The 14,459-nt window shown below is 43.2% G+C and overlaps 1 protein-coding gene across 5 annotated transcripts in view; it reads right to left on the minus strand.

Moving 5' to 3' along the window:
- The window catches only part of pou2f2a (POU class 2 homeobox 2a), a 44,677-nt gene that overhangs the window by 12,452 nt on the left and 17,766 nt on the right, over positions 1-14,459 (minus strand). For 2 of the 5 annotated variants that reach the window (XM_041988954.1, XM_041988957.1), the window contains exons 2-10: positions 2,948-3,013; positions 2,741-2,781; positions 2,427-2,483; positions 1,624-1,743; positions 1,163-1,489; positions 723-828; positions 525-616; positions 284-433; positions 56-197 (exon numbers count right to left, since the gene is read on the minus strand). In XM_041988954.1, the coding sequence (XP_041844888.1) occupies positions 56-197; positions 284-433; positions 525-616; positions 723-828; positions 1,163-1,489; positions 1,624-1,743; positions 2,427-2,483; positions 2,741-2,781; positions 2,948-3,013 (1,101 nt within the window). Of the gene's footprint in view, positions 1-55; positions 198-283; positions 434-524; positions 617-722; positions 829-1,162; positions 1,490-1,623; positions 1,744-2,426; positions 2,484-2,740; positions 2,782-2,947; positions 3,014-7,524; positions 7,645-14,459 lie in introns of those variants that run through there. The other 3 variants (XM_041988955.1, XM_041988958.1, XM_041988956.1) reach the window with 3 other exon arrangements.

Here is a 14,459-nt window from a genome sequence, read left to right on the forward strand (position 1 = left end):
AGCAACTACACTAATAGTCTGAATTTAAAGCATCTTTATTTCTATGAGAGCCCACCTGCATCATTGAGCCACTTCTCCAGCAGTGGCTTCAGCTTGCACATGTTCTTAAAGCTCAGGTTTAGAGCTTCAAAGCGGGATATTGTGGTCTGACTGAAATCGTTGCCGTACAGCTTCCCCATGGCCAAGCCGACATCTCCCTGTTGTAAAGACGAAAAAGGGAAGTAGAGTTTAGATAGAGATAAGTTAAAACATTGAGACAGATACAACAGGCGTCTCTTCCGACCTGTGTGAAGCCCAGTTTGATACGTCGCTGTTTAAAAGTGCGTGCAAACTGTTCCAGCTCCTCCAGGTCACTGGGCTCCTCGGGGTGAGAGGTCACAGAGGGAACTGTGGTTACGCCTCCACTGCCAATTATATCCATGCTCTTATCTCGCTGCAACAGAAATAACACCAGAAAAATTAAAGTGAGAGAAAGAAATAGAGGTGATGGTTCACTGGTTCCACTGACAATAAATGTTTCCTACTTGCGCCTGAAGTCCCATTCTAGTTGGAGCAGAGAGGAGGCTCCCTTGGTTTTGCTGAGGTAGCGGAATCAGATTTGGTGTTGATAGGAGTCCTGAATAACAGATGCACATTGTCAAATATTAACATGATTTTTAAAAATGGCAGGTTTCTTTACGTGTGAAACTATTTTAACAAGAAAAAAGAAAAGGTGTTCCCACCTTGCTGGCTCTGCTGTGCCTGTGGGAGAAGAAACTGGGCCGGAGATTGAAGTGGGTGGCCAGGCACCAACACCAACTGCTGAAGCTGCAGCAGCTGCTGAATGTCCTGTTCAGTTGAGAGAGAGAAAAGGTATGTGAGCGAGAAAGAATAAGAATCTATTCATTTCTGAGCAGCCAGAGGGATAAGTAACACAAACATGTGTTAGTGTTGCATATAATTCTACCAGATGAGCAGATTTGGATGAACGGAAGATGCTGTAGCAGGAGGAACAACTTTGTTATTGTACAGTATCGGGGAAAAACAAAAAGGAAATGAGTGCATCGAAGCAAGGTGGAAACTGTGAATCATGAAATGCACGACAAACATCCAAGACGAATGGTTCCGTCGACTCCTCAATCAAGCCTCTCATCAGAAAACGGCTTTGATTGGCAGGCAGTACCTGGGCAGTGAGCTGGATTGGCTGGGAGAGGGTGAGCTGGGGTGGAGGAGGTGGGACAGGGACACTTTGGGTGCTCTGTTCCTGTGTGCTCTGCCCCTGGGACTGTGAGTGAGCCTGCTGCCCTGTTTGCCCCGCTTGCTGCTGCTGATGCTGCTGGGCTTGCTGATTTACGGCTGCAGCTGCCTGAGCTTGCTGATTGGCTTGGGCGGCTGCGTGGGCTGCATGAGCTGCATGGGCTGCATTGGACTGCTGCACAGCAGCAGCAAGGAGTTGCGCCTGAGCCTGCTGTAGCAGCAGTTGCTGCTGTGCTGGCAATAGAGCTGTTAACTGATGAAGAAGGAAAGGATCAAGAAATTAGCATAAAGAAAGAAATAAAGTGTTTAAAAAGCAGTACAAGAAAAGAAAGCAAAGAAAAAGCAAAGCAAAGCGTTCACCTGCGCGTATATATCAGTCCATCTTACCCCTGCTAGCTGGGAGCCGGTTAGCATGAGCTGTGTATGTTGCAGGGCTGTCTGGGAAGGGGTCGGGCCATGGGAGGGAGGAAGGCCTGGAGACATTTCAGGGCACTCATCCATCTTATTCTTGTATGAGGACAAAGAGAAGAAAGAAAAGGATTAATAGATGCACAGAATTTTGTAATAGTTTTCCATTCTAACCCAGCAACTGATAGTAATGCCACAATTTAAGGAGGTAAATGTTGTCCTCTTAAAGCTTAATTATGGCATCTTTATTTAAAGAGACTTAAACTAGCTGTGTAATCTCTGATCATTCTTGTCATCTGCTACAAGTAAGCACAAGTAAGCTGATCATAAATGTATCCAGTTTATGTAAACAAAACAGATAATCTTTTTTCCCAGAAGACATGCTTGAACTGGCAGAGGGAGCCTTTTCCAGCTTACTGATTTGCATATCATCTTTATCGTCTGTATGAAAATGAGGAAGGTTTCAACTTTTGGTGAGAAGAATAATCTTGTGGATTTATTTCAACCACTAATGGGCTTTGTCAGGTATGAGTGCCATCATACTCTTCAGAAACTTGTTTACATTCGGGACTGGGTGGAGAGTCGACACATAACCAACCTCAACGTTTAACACGACAATAGAGCAATTCAGTGAATAGAGATGAACACAAAGCTGAGACGGCTATACTGTCAATAAGCCTAAAGCGTGACATTAAGATACAAAAGATGCACAAACACAGGCCCAGACTCACGTACAGACATGCAGAGGCAGCTCGGTGACAAACAGACACACTGGCACTCACCTTGCTGCTGCTCAGGTTTGGTGACTGGGGAAAGGGGCTGACCTTCATTGACTGAGCCTAAAATTAGAAAATCAAACATGAAAAAAATTAAAATTACTGTCAAAATGAGGCTTTACATTTAAGTCTGTGTGATTTGTTGATAAGTTAAACATATCTTAGAATTTTTCACATTTCACAGCCTAAATGTCAATATAATCATTGGATTTTAGTTCCTAATGCAGACAATGTTTAGCTACTTTGGTTTGTTTTCTGGTAGCTCAATTATGGAGGTGAAAGAGGTGGGAGATAATTATAAAAAAAATCACTAGACTCACATATACCTGGTGATTTGATTCAGGTCCATTCCGCTCTGAATCTGCGTAGGAGGGAGAGGAAAAAGTGATAACACCTTGAACATAACTCATTTGCACAAGTTTACACATGAACTTTCCAGTGTCATACATGTGCAAGTCTTTACATATATCTCGTAGAGACGTATTTGTGTGACTTTGTTTGTTGCCACTCATAAAGGCAAATCTTACCAGTGCCCTCCAACGGTGAGTCAGACCCAACTTTCTCAGCCTCTACTGGCTTTGACATCCTGATATCTACAACAGGAAGGCACACAAGATAAATAAGTCAGCCTGGCAGATTCGTACAGATGTGTCACACAAGAAGTGCAGACACTGGCAGAACTAAAGGCAGTTATGGAGCAGGTGACCTGAATGTAGATGACAGAAGGGGAAAGAGGATGGCCAAGGTGTCAGTTTTAGATGCGTTAAGGTTGAGTGTTTTCAGGTCACAGAATGGAGCCTACACACTGTAAGTTAAACAATGAAGCTGAATCATTTACAAGCTCAGTCAAGCCCACATTCATTCACTCTTTCCAATCAGTGGTTAACACAAGAGTAGGTTGACCCAAGGTGCTTGCTTGTTCTAAAATTAACTTGAGGTGTTTTCGTGGGAGCAGCATGGCACTAAAAATGTCTCATGTTTGTGTGTCATCCATTATAAGACCACATCACTTTCTGTTTGATAGTGTTTTGGGACAGTCCCCATCGCAACAGCAATGATTGGAGAGAGGAGAGAAATTTAATTCTTTAATTCTGTTTGGTGCAAAAATAAAAGAGTATTTTGGTAACAGGGAGGTGGGAAAAGACAGAAAAGAGGATGATTTGAGGAGAGTTTAGAGAAAATAGATTACATGTGTAGCTTTGTTGTCCATAAACTGTGTGTGTATGTGTGGTATTGTCATGTTTGGTTATCACCCCATAGCATTATCTAATTACAAAAGTCTTTTTATTTGTCTGAAACCACAAACTGTAAAACAAGTTTTTGTTGTGACCATTGGAAACCTACCCCCAACCCTCCCCCACCACCCCCTTACTCCATCTTCCCTTAACATCCACGCACACACACAAACACGCACACACATGCAGAGCTACTTCCCTTTTGTGAAAACATGCAAATCTGCCCAACGACCAACTAATTATATCTGCCACCTGCATAATAAACTCTCAGTCTCCCTCCTTCTTTTCTCTCCCTCTTTCACCCGTTTTTCCCTCTTTCTGTTCACCCTGTTGTTTCTCACACGCAGTGCAGACTTTAAGGCAAAATGGAACATTTCCCATCAGCTTGTTTGCCATTTTTTTTATTTAAATGACACAGAAAATAGATTTTAAAAAAAGAAATCGTGGTTTTCTGTAATGGGAAAAAAAAAAACAAGTGGTCAAGCATAATTTTCACCATTGGGGGGCAGTAGTAACCCAGCTTACTTACTGACCACCAGTGACCGGAGGCCAATTTTAAATGAAGAAGCTGTCAGTTTGGTTGTATCTTTATGAAGAGGAGAACTCACAGATAAAGAGCCACTCCCTGATCAGAGGCACATTTAACAGCAGCAACATATCAGCTTCGGTGAAACAGATGTGTGATCAGTGGACTTCAGTGCACACAGCATGTTTAACGGAAGTGATGATCAGCTTGAGAGGCTCCATTCTGGTGGCACAAAACTGTTTAGGGTACAGATCCATACATAAACATACAAACACACACACACAACTACACTCTGACTGCAGGGTTTCCCATAAAAACATTTATCTAATGTGGAAGCGGAAATCTGTTGAATTCATGCTGATGGTCAGTTTGTGGTTATTCCAACATTACATGGCACCTGCTTTAAAAATGTAAGAAGTGTCTATTAGTGGAACTAACAAACTGCCCACTGTTGCTCAATTTCAGCTGAAAACCACTAAATAAGCCCCCAAATATCATCTTCCTCTTATATATAAAAAACTCAGAAACAGTAAGCTACTGCAAAGCCACTTCTATAATAGCAGATGTCTCAGATCTTCAGTATGTGGCATGTACAACACTGAAGCCAAATCTGCCATATAAAGTAATGGTCTCACTCATAAAACAGCTGTAATGTTTAGCTCCCAAAGTGTAGCCTTTCGTGCTGCCCGGTCACAAGACACACAGAGAAGGTGTGTGTTGATTCATGATTTAAAACAGCCTGCAGACAGTAACATAGTGGATAATGTGGTCAGTAATACAGTGGTGGGACAGTATATCAAGATGTTGTGCCTTTTTCTCACTTCCCCTCCCAACTTCCCCTTGTACCGGGTTGAACGCTGAGTGCTAAACCCAACACTTACTGTCAACGCCGCTATTAATATTAACCTGCTCTCTCACTCTCTCTTTCACTCCATCTTAAAAACTGCCGGTCTTATTCAACACGCGGCTGCACTCACAACTGATTTCACATTGCCCTGCCTAGAGTTACATGCTACTGACGTTAATATGAGATAAGCATGCGAATGAGAAGATGCACTTTTCAGCAGTAGCTTCTTGGTAATTAGTCAGCTGTTTTTCTTTAAGATGTACCAGCATGTGCTCATGATACTGCAAATATGTTTGTGACCCTGTGGGACCAGATTGCAACACCATGCTCACTGTATCTTAAACATATCTAATTTAATGCTGTATAATCCTGTGTCATGAATAAATGATGCAACAGATAGGAAGAAGGAAGAAAAGTGTGTGTGCTCATTCTGGACTGTTTCTGTTATTCTCCTCTGGGTATTTGGCCGAGATGAAACTTCACTGCAACCACCGTGATCCCGCCACCACCAACACCCCTCACCCCACTTCCTGAATCAGGACACAACCCCGGAGCAAGCAGAAAGAATTGGAAATTCAGTCATTAAAATTACAAACTACAGATTTTTATAAAAAAAAATGAGTGAATGCTGAGGGGTGCTGATAAAAAACAAACAATTTTTTTTATTCATATATGAGCATCACAGTCATCTGTCTTTAAACCCCACAGATGAAGTAATAAGTCTTAATTACCATAAAAGAAATCATACGCAGAGAGCGTTTAGCTCTAAGTAAGATCCTGCGTTAAGAAGTCATGGATGGAGGAAGAAATAACCAAGAAGAAATGCTAAAGCAGCAGATCATTGATGATCAAAGCTAATGTTTAAGGTTCTAATATTATGTGACATGTTGCTCAATGCCAATTATCACCCAGTTGTATCTAATATATCTATCACCAAAAATAAGAATTAATAATAAAAAATAGGAGTTCACAAAAACACCCCCACACATATAACCCATTGCTACTAAAGGACGACTGTCAATGTGCAAAAAGAAATCAAATGAATATTTAAATTAACTAATTACTCTGTGAAATAAAACCTCAATGAGAGTTTGAGTTGTTTTCAGATTTAATAGATATTTCTTCAGTTTTTAAACTGATAAACTTGAATCTGATGAATAAGGCTTTGCAAAAGCAAAGATGCAACACTCCTCAGGCTCAAGCATGGAGTAACATGCAGCTGTGATGCTAAACGTCATACTTATGAACTCATTTCTAAAGGTTTTAATCAGCAAACACTGCTTGACTTTCAAACATGTTAAACGCTGATCAGTGTTACAGATGTTCACCCACTGTAGCTTGTCAGAGCAATCATGCAGAATTAGTCATTAAATTTTGAGCATGAACTTTAAACCATTTCTGCTTGCACCTTGCTTTATTTACACCATGCTGCACTGTTTGCTGCAGTTTCTGAGCAGGACGTCTCTCTCTGGTCAGAGCAACTTTGTGGACGTCACAGCGGTGACAGTGATTTTTAAAACCATGAATCATTCTTTGATTAAAAACCAATGCACATCATTACAGAAATTGGCTTTTTTTTCTCCCCTTTTGTTTAGAAATGGTCTCATAACAACAAAGACCGAGAAATATGAGCTAATTGACATTTAAAATTTGTTTCCTGGTAATTGGTGAGTCAGATAACAGCCTGCTGAGCTTTTCTGAGACTCGTCGCCGGTCAACTGAGACCGTGTCTGTCACTTCTGGCAGCCTGTGCTGACCACTATTAATGAGCAAGAGGCTGCAGGAAGAGTCATACGTTCTTCTGCTGTCTGTCTAAATCATTTTTAAGTAATTAGAATTATTGTTTGATCATATTTCCTCTTATAGACACATTTTTCTTTTAGTTTAGTAATTATATTTTTAATTTAAGTGCTTTGAAATGCTTTAAATTCATGTGCAGACATAATAATTTAAAATTTGCTCCATAGACCCCTCCACAACCAAGGATCTGTAAGGTAAACACAAGTGTAACTAATGCTTACCAAGACAAACAGCTGCTGTTCACACACTGTATGAAAATAGTATGTGATCAGTGGGTTGTGACAACTAAAAATACTAATAAAACAGATTTAACTACTTTATTTTTTTCAAGCTTATTTAACATGCAATATCATTTGAAGCACACACACACACACATACACACACACACATGGAAACACACAAGCTACGGGGTAGTGAGGTGTCTGACCTTTCCCGCTGCCTGCGACAGGCGTCCACTCATCCATCCTTCCATCCATCATCTCTCCATCCTTCTTACTCTCCTCTCGCTTCGTACCACCTCTCACCCTTTGATGTTCTCTAATTAGCTGAGCTTGTTAGACCCAGTGGCATTAATCAACAGCATAGACACAGCTCTTTCTCTCTCACACACGCACACATATACACAGTCCCCTCTCCCAAACGTAAAGCTTAATTGGTCTTGGCAAATGACAGACAGCTGCACAGACAGTCACTCACCTGGCAACCACATACTGGAAAAGTCCTTTGCTGCTATTGCCGCTGTCTTGGTCATATCTGTGTGAGGGAGTGTGTGCGCTACCTAAAGTTAAATTCTCAATCTCCCTCCCCGGTTCGTTCTCTAAAGGAGGAGTGTATTAAATCATATGGTTCAGAGATATCCTCCCTCTCTTTCTCTATCACGCACGCATGACAGTCCTCACCCCCAAGGCCCCACCTCCTCCCCACATCCTGCAACAGGAAGTAAGTCTCAAAAGAGTAGGAACTCTGTTCAGAGGAGAGAAAATATATCTAAAGAAAAAAGAAGAGAAAAAACAAAAACAAAGGGGGACACGAAGAGAGTGGGAGAGAGTGGGTGAGCGGGTAGATGAATTGATAGATGAGGTGAAAAAGAGGGGGATGACTGGTACCGTCGGAAAGTGATGGCTCGACTGGAAACAGCCACTCACATACGCACGCACGCACGCACACTCGTTCACTCTCACATATACAAGGCGAAAACAGCAAACTTGACATATTGACCAAAGAGCTTATGACTTGTTTGTAGCACGACTTAAATAACATTATAAACTCCTTATTTTTAACCCAAGTTATTGTGACCATTTCCTATGTCTGCCTCGCTGAGGGGGCGCGAGCACATCAGTGGGTGTAAAGGTGGTCTATCCAGGGGAGATCGGCACCAACAGAACATGTGAGACATCTGCTAAGTTTCACGCTCAAACCCGATCGGAAGGAAAAACTAAGTCACAGCACTCACTGTACCACTGACCACGCTACACTGTGGGCTGCATTCAATGATACACCACAGAAACCCACACCGTGAATCTCTACACGTGATGGGTAAATATGGCACGGCAAGTGGAACGTTGCCTGATAAACTAGATACGAGCCATTATCAGCGCCACCCACTTGGACGAAAAGATTAACACATACACAAGTGTAGATCTAAAGTCGTGGAAGGATAATCAGGGAGTAGAAAAAATGTTTCCATATACACACACTGCCTGGATTTTACCACGAGGTGGCACTCTTTATTCTCCAAAACCCGACGAGCAGACGGCATCCAGCGAAGAGAGGTCGAGGCACACTGCTCACTCCTCCGTGTCCTCCTCCCTTGTTCCGAGTTCACTAATTCAAAAGCTAACGGCAGCAGAGTTCCCAAGTTTAACCTTATAAATACTTTATGTGGTGATTTACTACAAGCCAATGCACTGCAGGATGGACGCTCAGTGAGAAGTGAATACAGGGCTGCACTTGAGTTATACAGAAACATTTTTCTTTCTTTCTTTCTTTCTTTCCTCAAATATACAAAAACTGATTGTTTTACTCTGTAAATAATACACATTCATCATGAAGATTACAACAGCATGAAAGCTTGAAGGTACAGAGCTGCCCTCTAAACTTAAAAATACTATTTTAGAAATGGTTATATGTGATTAAAAGCCAATTAATTATGTAAATTAGAAATAAACTGGCAATTGTGATGATAATTTATGTGATTTTTCATTAAAATCCCAGCTAAAATGTCCTCACTGCTTTGTATATATATATATATATATATATATATATACAAGATGTTGTATTCATTGTATATTGTATAATGTATTGTATGATATTGTATTCATTGTAGTTTTATGGGCCTGTTTATGAGGAGATGCTGGCTGAGGCTGTTCTCGGACATTGATAGACTGCACATCGTGGATGGGGGCGGTTTCCTGGGTCAGAGGTCATGTGGGCAGCCCGGCTTTGGCCGTGACCTTTGTTCAAACCCCAGTCTAACCTCATAACTACCCTTGTGTGTGTATGTGTGTCTGCGTGCGTGTGTGCTGAATCTGTGTGTTTGTGTTCTATAGCTCATGGCCATAGGGGCCTTCCTGTCCCATGGAGGTCTGAGCGTTGGTTGCCATGGAGATCAACACTCAAGCTTTGCATTTAGATGCTATCGGTCCACAGACAGTTCTACTGAAGTCTTAACTAAGTTTAGTGGTCTTGTCATTAAAACTGAAAACGGTGTAAATTAGATAATGGATATTATTCTGAATATATCTATCAAGGAATATTACCTATGTATGCAGAGTGTTTGAGTCACTACTAGAAGTTATGTTTGTGAAACAATGGACACACAGACATGCACTTATACAAGCACACAGTTTGATAGTGAGACACATGGGAGGAGGATGGGTGGAGGCTGAAGCCTCTGGAGTGCCATCAATCACTCCACTGTCAAAGAATGAGGGTGAGGCAGAAAGGGAGGGTATTAGGGGTTACTAAGAGAAAGAAAAAGAGGATGAGGAGAACAGCAAAGAAAAAGGGAAAAGAATGAAGGAGATGTAAAGGTGACAGGAATAAAGGTGAGCGATAGAAAGAGATGAATAAAAAGATTGGAGGCAGGATGTTAGCTGGGGGTGAGGAAGGTGGGAGGAGACTGTGTGTATAATGGGTCATTGCAGGGACAATTCTAAGGTCTCCAAACCAGTTCAGCATCCCTCTATGGCTTGGCCCTCGTATACCTAGTGCAGCCTCAGGCCTACAGCACACACTTGCTCTAATTCATATAATCCATCATATTCCTCTTCTTATGGATGGAGACAGAGCACGGCTCAGTGATGGACCCACCAAGTTCTATACACAGTCAAATGCCAAGACTCTATTATCCAAGGTGAGAGATTTAAAATCCAGTCTCGTGTATAGGTGTGTTTATGTGTGTGTATGTGTTCAGGTGCAACCCCATGAGGAGTTGCAGGATTATAAACAGTAGTTCTAGCAGTGTACTGACTTACAGAGGTTGAGGTTTTGTATGAGAAGCAGCAGGGCCTAAAACACACTCACACTGTTGGCTACCTTGGGACCAGCACCATCTCAGCCGCCCACACCTTCACAACACCTATTCCTCTCCTGACCTAATACCTCTCAATTACCGCTTTTCCTCTGGCCCCTCTGTCCCTCCATCCTTCTTTCACACCGTTACCCTCTTCTCTATGTCATCTCGGCAGCCCATAGGGAGCCAGGTTTGTCTAGACAGACACAGCTCTCTCCCACGGCGCTACCAAGGTTGAGGCTCAAGTCTTTATCTTCGCTCCTCTAACCCCGTCTTCATCTTCCTCTTCCTCTGGCACAAGACTGAAGAGTTTGCAGTGAGGGACCAGCACCCTTCATCACTGGTACAAGGAGCACCAAGGCCACTTTAAGCTGTTCTCTTACACAATCAGGCTGTTTTTAAGGATCATTCATATTCTTTTTACTGATATACACACAGATGGAAGTATTTAATCTTTTGGGTCTTTTTGGTTTTTTTTGGCTCGTATCACCTCGCCCTGCTCTTTACCTCCTTTGCTTCTTTTTCTTCAAACCCTCTCTTTTGGCAACCTTCTGCCTTTTTTTTCGCCAACTTAAACTTTCTCTTTTCCTATTCTTTCTCTTTTTCTCTCTCAGACCTGCTGGTCAGCAGCAGCTGTGACATCACTGGCCACTGTTCTCTGCTCGGATTGGACATTCGGCCACGTTGCCAGGCAACAGCAGTGAAAGGTCTCAGTGCGAGCGCGTGTGCGGCGCGCACGCTTATGTGTGTGTTTATGTCTGTTTGTAGCAACGTGAGTGAAAGGTGTGTGAGCGATTTTCCTCGCCTTGCCCTTTATCTGTGCATGAAGAATGATCAGAACAGATCTACCTCTATGCTTTATCTCAGATCAAAGCATGTAGATGATTGGGCTGCCTCACTGCTCTCCTCCACCACAGAAGAAGAGGGATGTGTGTACGGTAATGAAAAAGAAAGATGGTACAAGTGTGTGCGTGTCAGTGTCTGCACTTGCGTCCAACTAAATAAATGTGAATGTTCGTGTTGAAAACGAGTGTGTGTGTGTGTGTGTGTATGTGTGTGTGTAAGCCCCCGGGAGCGGGTGGTTATTGTATCTGACACAGCGGCTCTTTCTCGCGCCTCATATTTCTGAGCCGATCGATTCCTCTGACTCCCGACAAGACAATAATCGCACCTCCCTCTCTCACTCCATCACTACCATTATTACTGACCTCCCCAGGGAATGAAAAGGGTGGAGGGAGGGAGAGAGGGATAAGGAAGGAAGGAAGGAAGGATGGAGCGAGGGAGATTGAGGAGTGATGGGGGACATGGAGTTGACAAAATGAGCCTATGATGATGAAAAAGCAAAACGGGACAACAATGACAATGAAACAGGAACAGTTGGTCTGGAAAACGGACAGCAGTTGGGGTAGAGAGGAAGAGAGACGGATCGAGAGGGAGGAAGTTGAGATTAGGTGATGGAGGGATGGGCTCGGAAGGGAAAAATACCAGTGGAAAGAAAGGGATGTGAGGCATTAGAGTCCAAGAAAGAATTAGGGAGAGTGAAAGCATTACAGGAGGAGAAAGGAAGAAGTCCAGCATATGAGTAAAGAAAAAGAACTGTGAAAAAAGGCAAGAGAACACAAGTGAAAGAGTGTAAAGACATAGAGGGGCAATAACAGAGAGAATTAGTGGAAGAGAGATGAAGGATTCACACTATCATTTTCTAAGAAAAGAATAAGAGATGGGGTCTGAGAGAGGAAGACAGACAGGGAGGCTTGTATGTGTCTGTGGAGAGGGGGAGTTAGACTGAGGTGAAAGAGGGATAGATGGAAAATATACAGGAACACACTCAAGCTCACACACAAAAACAGAAATGCACACACACACAAAGAGCAATGGCTGTTGTGCTGTGGAGGTCAGCGCTCAGAAATATTATTAAATTGACAAGAGCACAATAGTTGATTGGCAGGCTGACTTCTGTACTGCCAGAAGAATGGAGACAGGGGTGCGCACGGGCGCATGCGCACACACACACACACACACACACACACACACAAATGCATGCACATCTGTAGTTTGTCAGAAGAATCAACACGGCTTGTAGAAAAGCCAGCACACACACTAATGCTGTCTTTTGTCTATGCTGTGTGTTCATGTCACTGCTTTGAATCCACATCACAATTACAGTAATTGGCTCTCAATTTAAGGGGTTGCTGCTTGACCCCCTCACCTTTCTGTGCCTCTTCTCCTCCTCACCCATCTCCACACATTTTGCCTCTTCCTCTTCCTCTGCCTCCCCCTCTTCCTCATCAATATTCCTCCGCCTTCTCTCTACCTGTATCATTACATCCATCTTTTTTTCCCTCCAAAATCATCCCCTCTCTCTTCTGACACACTCATGCACTTTATCCTCTCTTATAACTATCTTCCTTTCTGTTTTACATCCATCCCACTCCCCCTAGCTACTTCTTTTCCATCTTATGCCATTTCTTCCACATCTCCAGTAGTTGGGAAACCAGGGAATCTATTGTATACTTAATTCATGTTGTATTTATTATGGAAAAATAGCTGTTCAGTGATACAGTCAAGGGGGATGTATTGTGCAAAGAGGTGAAAGAGTGGTAGATAAAAAAAATAAGGAGCTAAGAAAGGGGGTGATATAGGTGGTGGTGATGGTGTGTTAGGGAGGTGGTGGTGAAGCAAACGAGGGGAGGGAGGGGGGGGCAAGGAAATTGGTCTGGCTAGCGGAACAGCTTTTCACCTCTCTCTCTCTCTCTCTCTCTGTCTCTCTCCCTCTATTTTTCTCTCCCTCCCTCTCCTTCTCTCTCCCTCCCTCTATTCTGCTTTGTATTCTGCAGAGATGACAGGGGGAAAGCTTTATTGCTCCGAGTTTGTATCGATCGGGGCCCTTCTGAGGGGGGAGGCCGGGGGACGCGCTGAGCAGGCCCTTTCTCAATGACCGCAGCTACAGCACCCCCCACCCACCCTTCCACCAACTCAGTTCTTTTCCTCCCCTCCTCTCACTCGCTAGATCGCTCTGAAATTCAAATTCAAAGCTCTTAGTCTCAAAGGTTAGGAGAGGGAGAGCCCAAGAAAACAGGAAAGAAAGAAAAGCAGAGAGATTGAATGAAAAAGAGACGGAGGCGTCTGGCTTCTCCCCCGGACTGATGCCTTGAATGGAGCTGGGATCTGATAAGCAGAGTCCGCAAATACAAACAAGGGAAGAAATACAAAAATAAAGGAGCATAGAAAATAGCCATGAGGAATAAATCAGCCCCTGTCCTCTTTTTTTTCCTCCTCATCTTTCCATCTTTTCTCTCTCACTAACTGCACCCCCCGTCCTCCTCCCTACTGTATTTCCATTCTTTTCCGAGGTGAGAATGATTTTGTTGACAGGTGAAGAATGAACTCGGCCCAAGCATGCATAAACCTCCCTGCTTCTGTCCTCGTTAGAGGGACAGCAGGAGAGATAGTGTCTACTGAGAGGCTGAAAAAAACCCCATGGATCATGTTCTATTCGCTATTTACTTATTTCTGTGAGTGCAAAATGATGAAAAAAGGGGGGTAAAAAAATCGCATTTCACACAGACTTAGGAAACACAAATCTCAACAAACATGACAAAAACTGGATAGCTTAAATAACAAATCCCAACACTCCAGGTCTCCTCTTTCACCTCACTGTTTGACAAGCATTGAATAAAAAGAGGGCAAGACCCAAAATCAAAGCCGAGGCCAACTAACCAAACACTTGACTCACACATGGAAGTGTCAACGTGCATGTGTGTATTCACACACAGCCTATTTATCCGTTAATGGCATGTAGAGCACAGCAGCAAAGCTGGGGACAGGAACAGATTGTCCAACAGGGGGTTACCAGGTTCAAGTCCATGACCAGAGGGCTAGAGGGAGGTTAGGGGTTAGGGGTTCAACTCCCAGGGGGCAAGGAAGATCCCCGCTGTCTCTTGTCCAACCCCCCTTTCAACCTCGTCCAGGACAATATCACTCCCCTGCCTAACTTCCCTCCACCCATCTTTTTTCCTCTATCCCACAGCTATCTCATAAGCACTACTTAGTCTGATCATACGCGTGTAAACTTTAGCCTGGCCCACAGACGCGCTCTGTTTGCCCCAGATGTACG

The sequence above is a fragment of the Melanotaenia boesemani genome, chromosome 6 (assembly GCF_017639745.1).
Source record: "Melanotaenia boesemani isolate fMelBoe1 chromosome 6, fMelBoe1.pri, whole genome shotgun sequence".
Lineage (NCBI taxonomy): Eukaryota > Metazoa > Chordata > Actinopteri > Atheriniformes > Melanotaeniidae > Melanotaenia > Melanotaenia boesemani.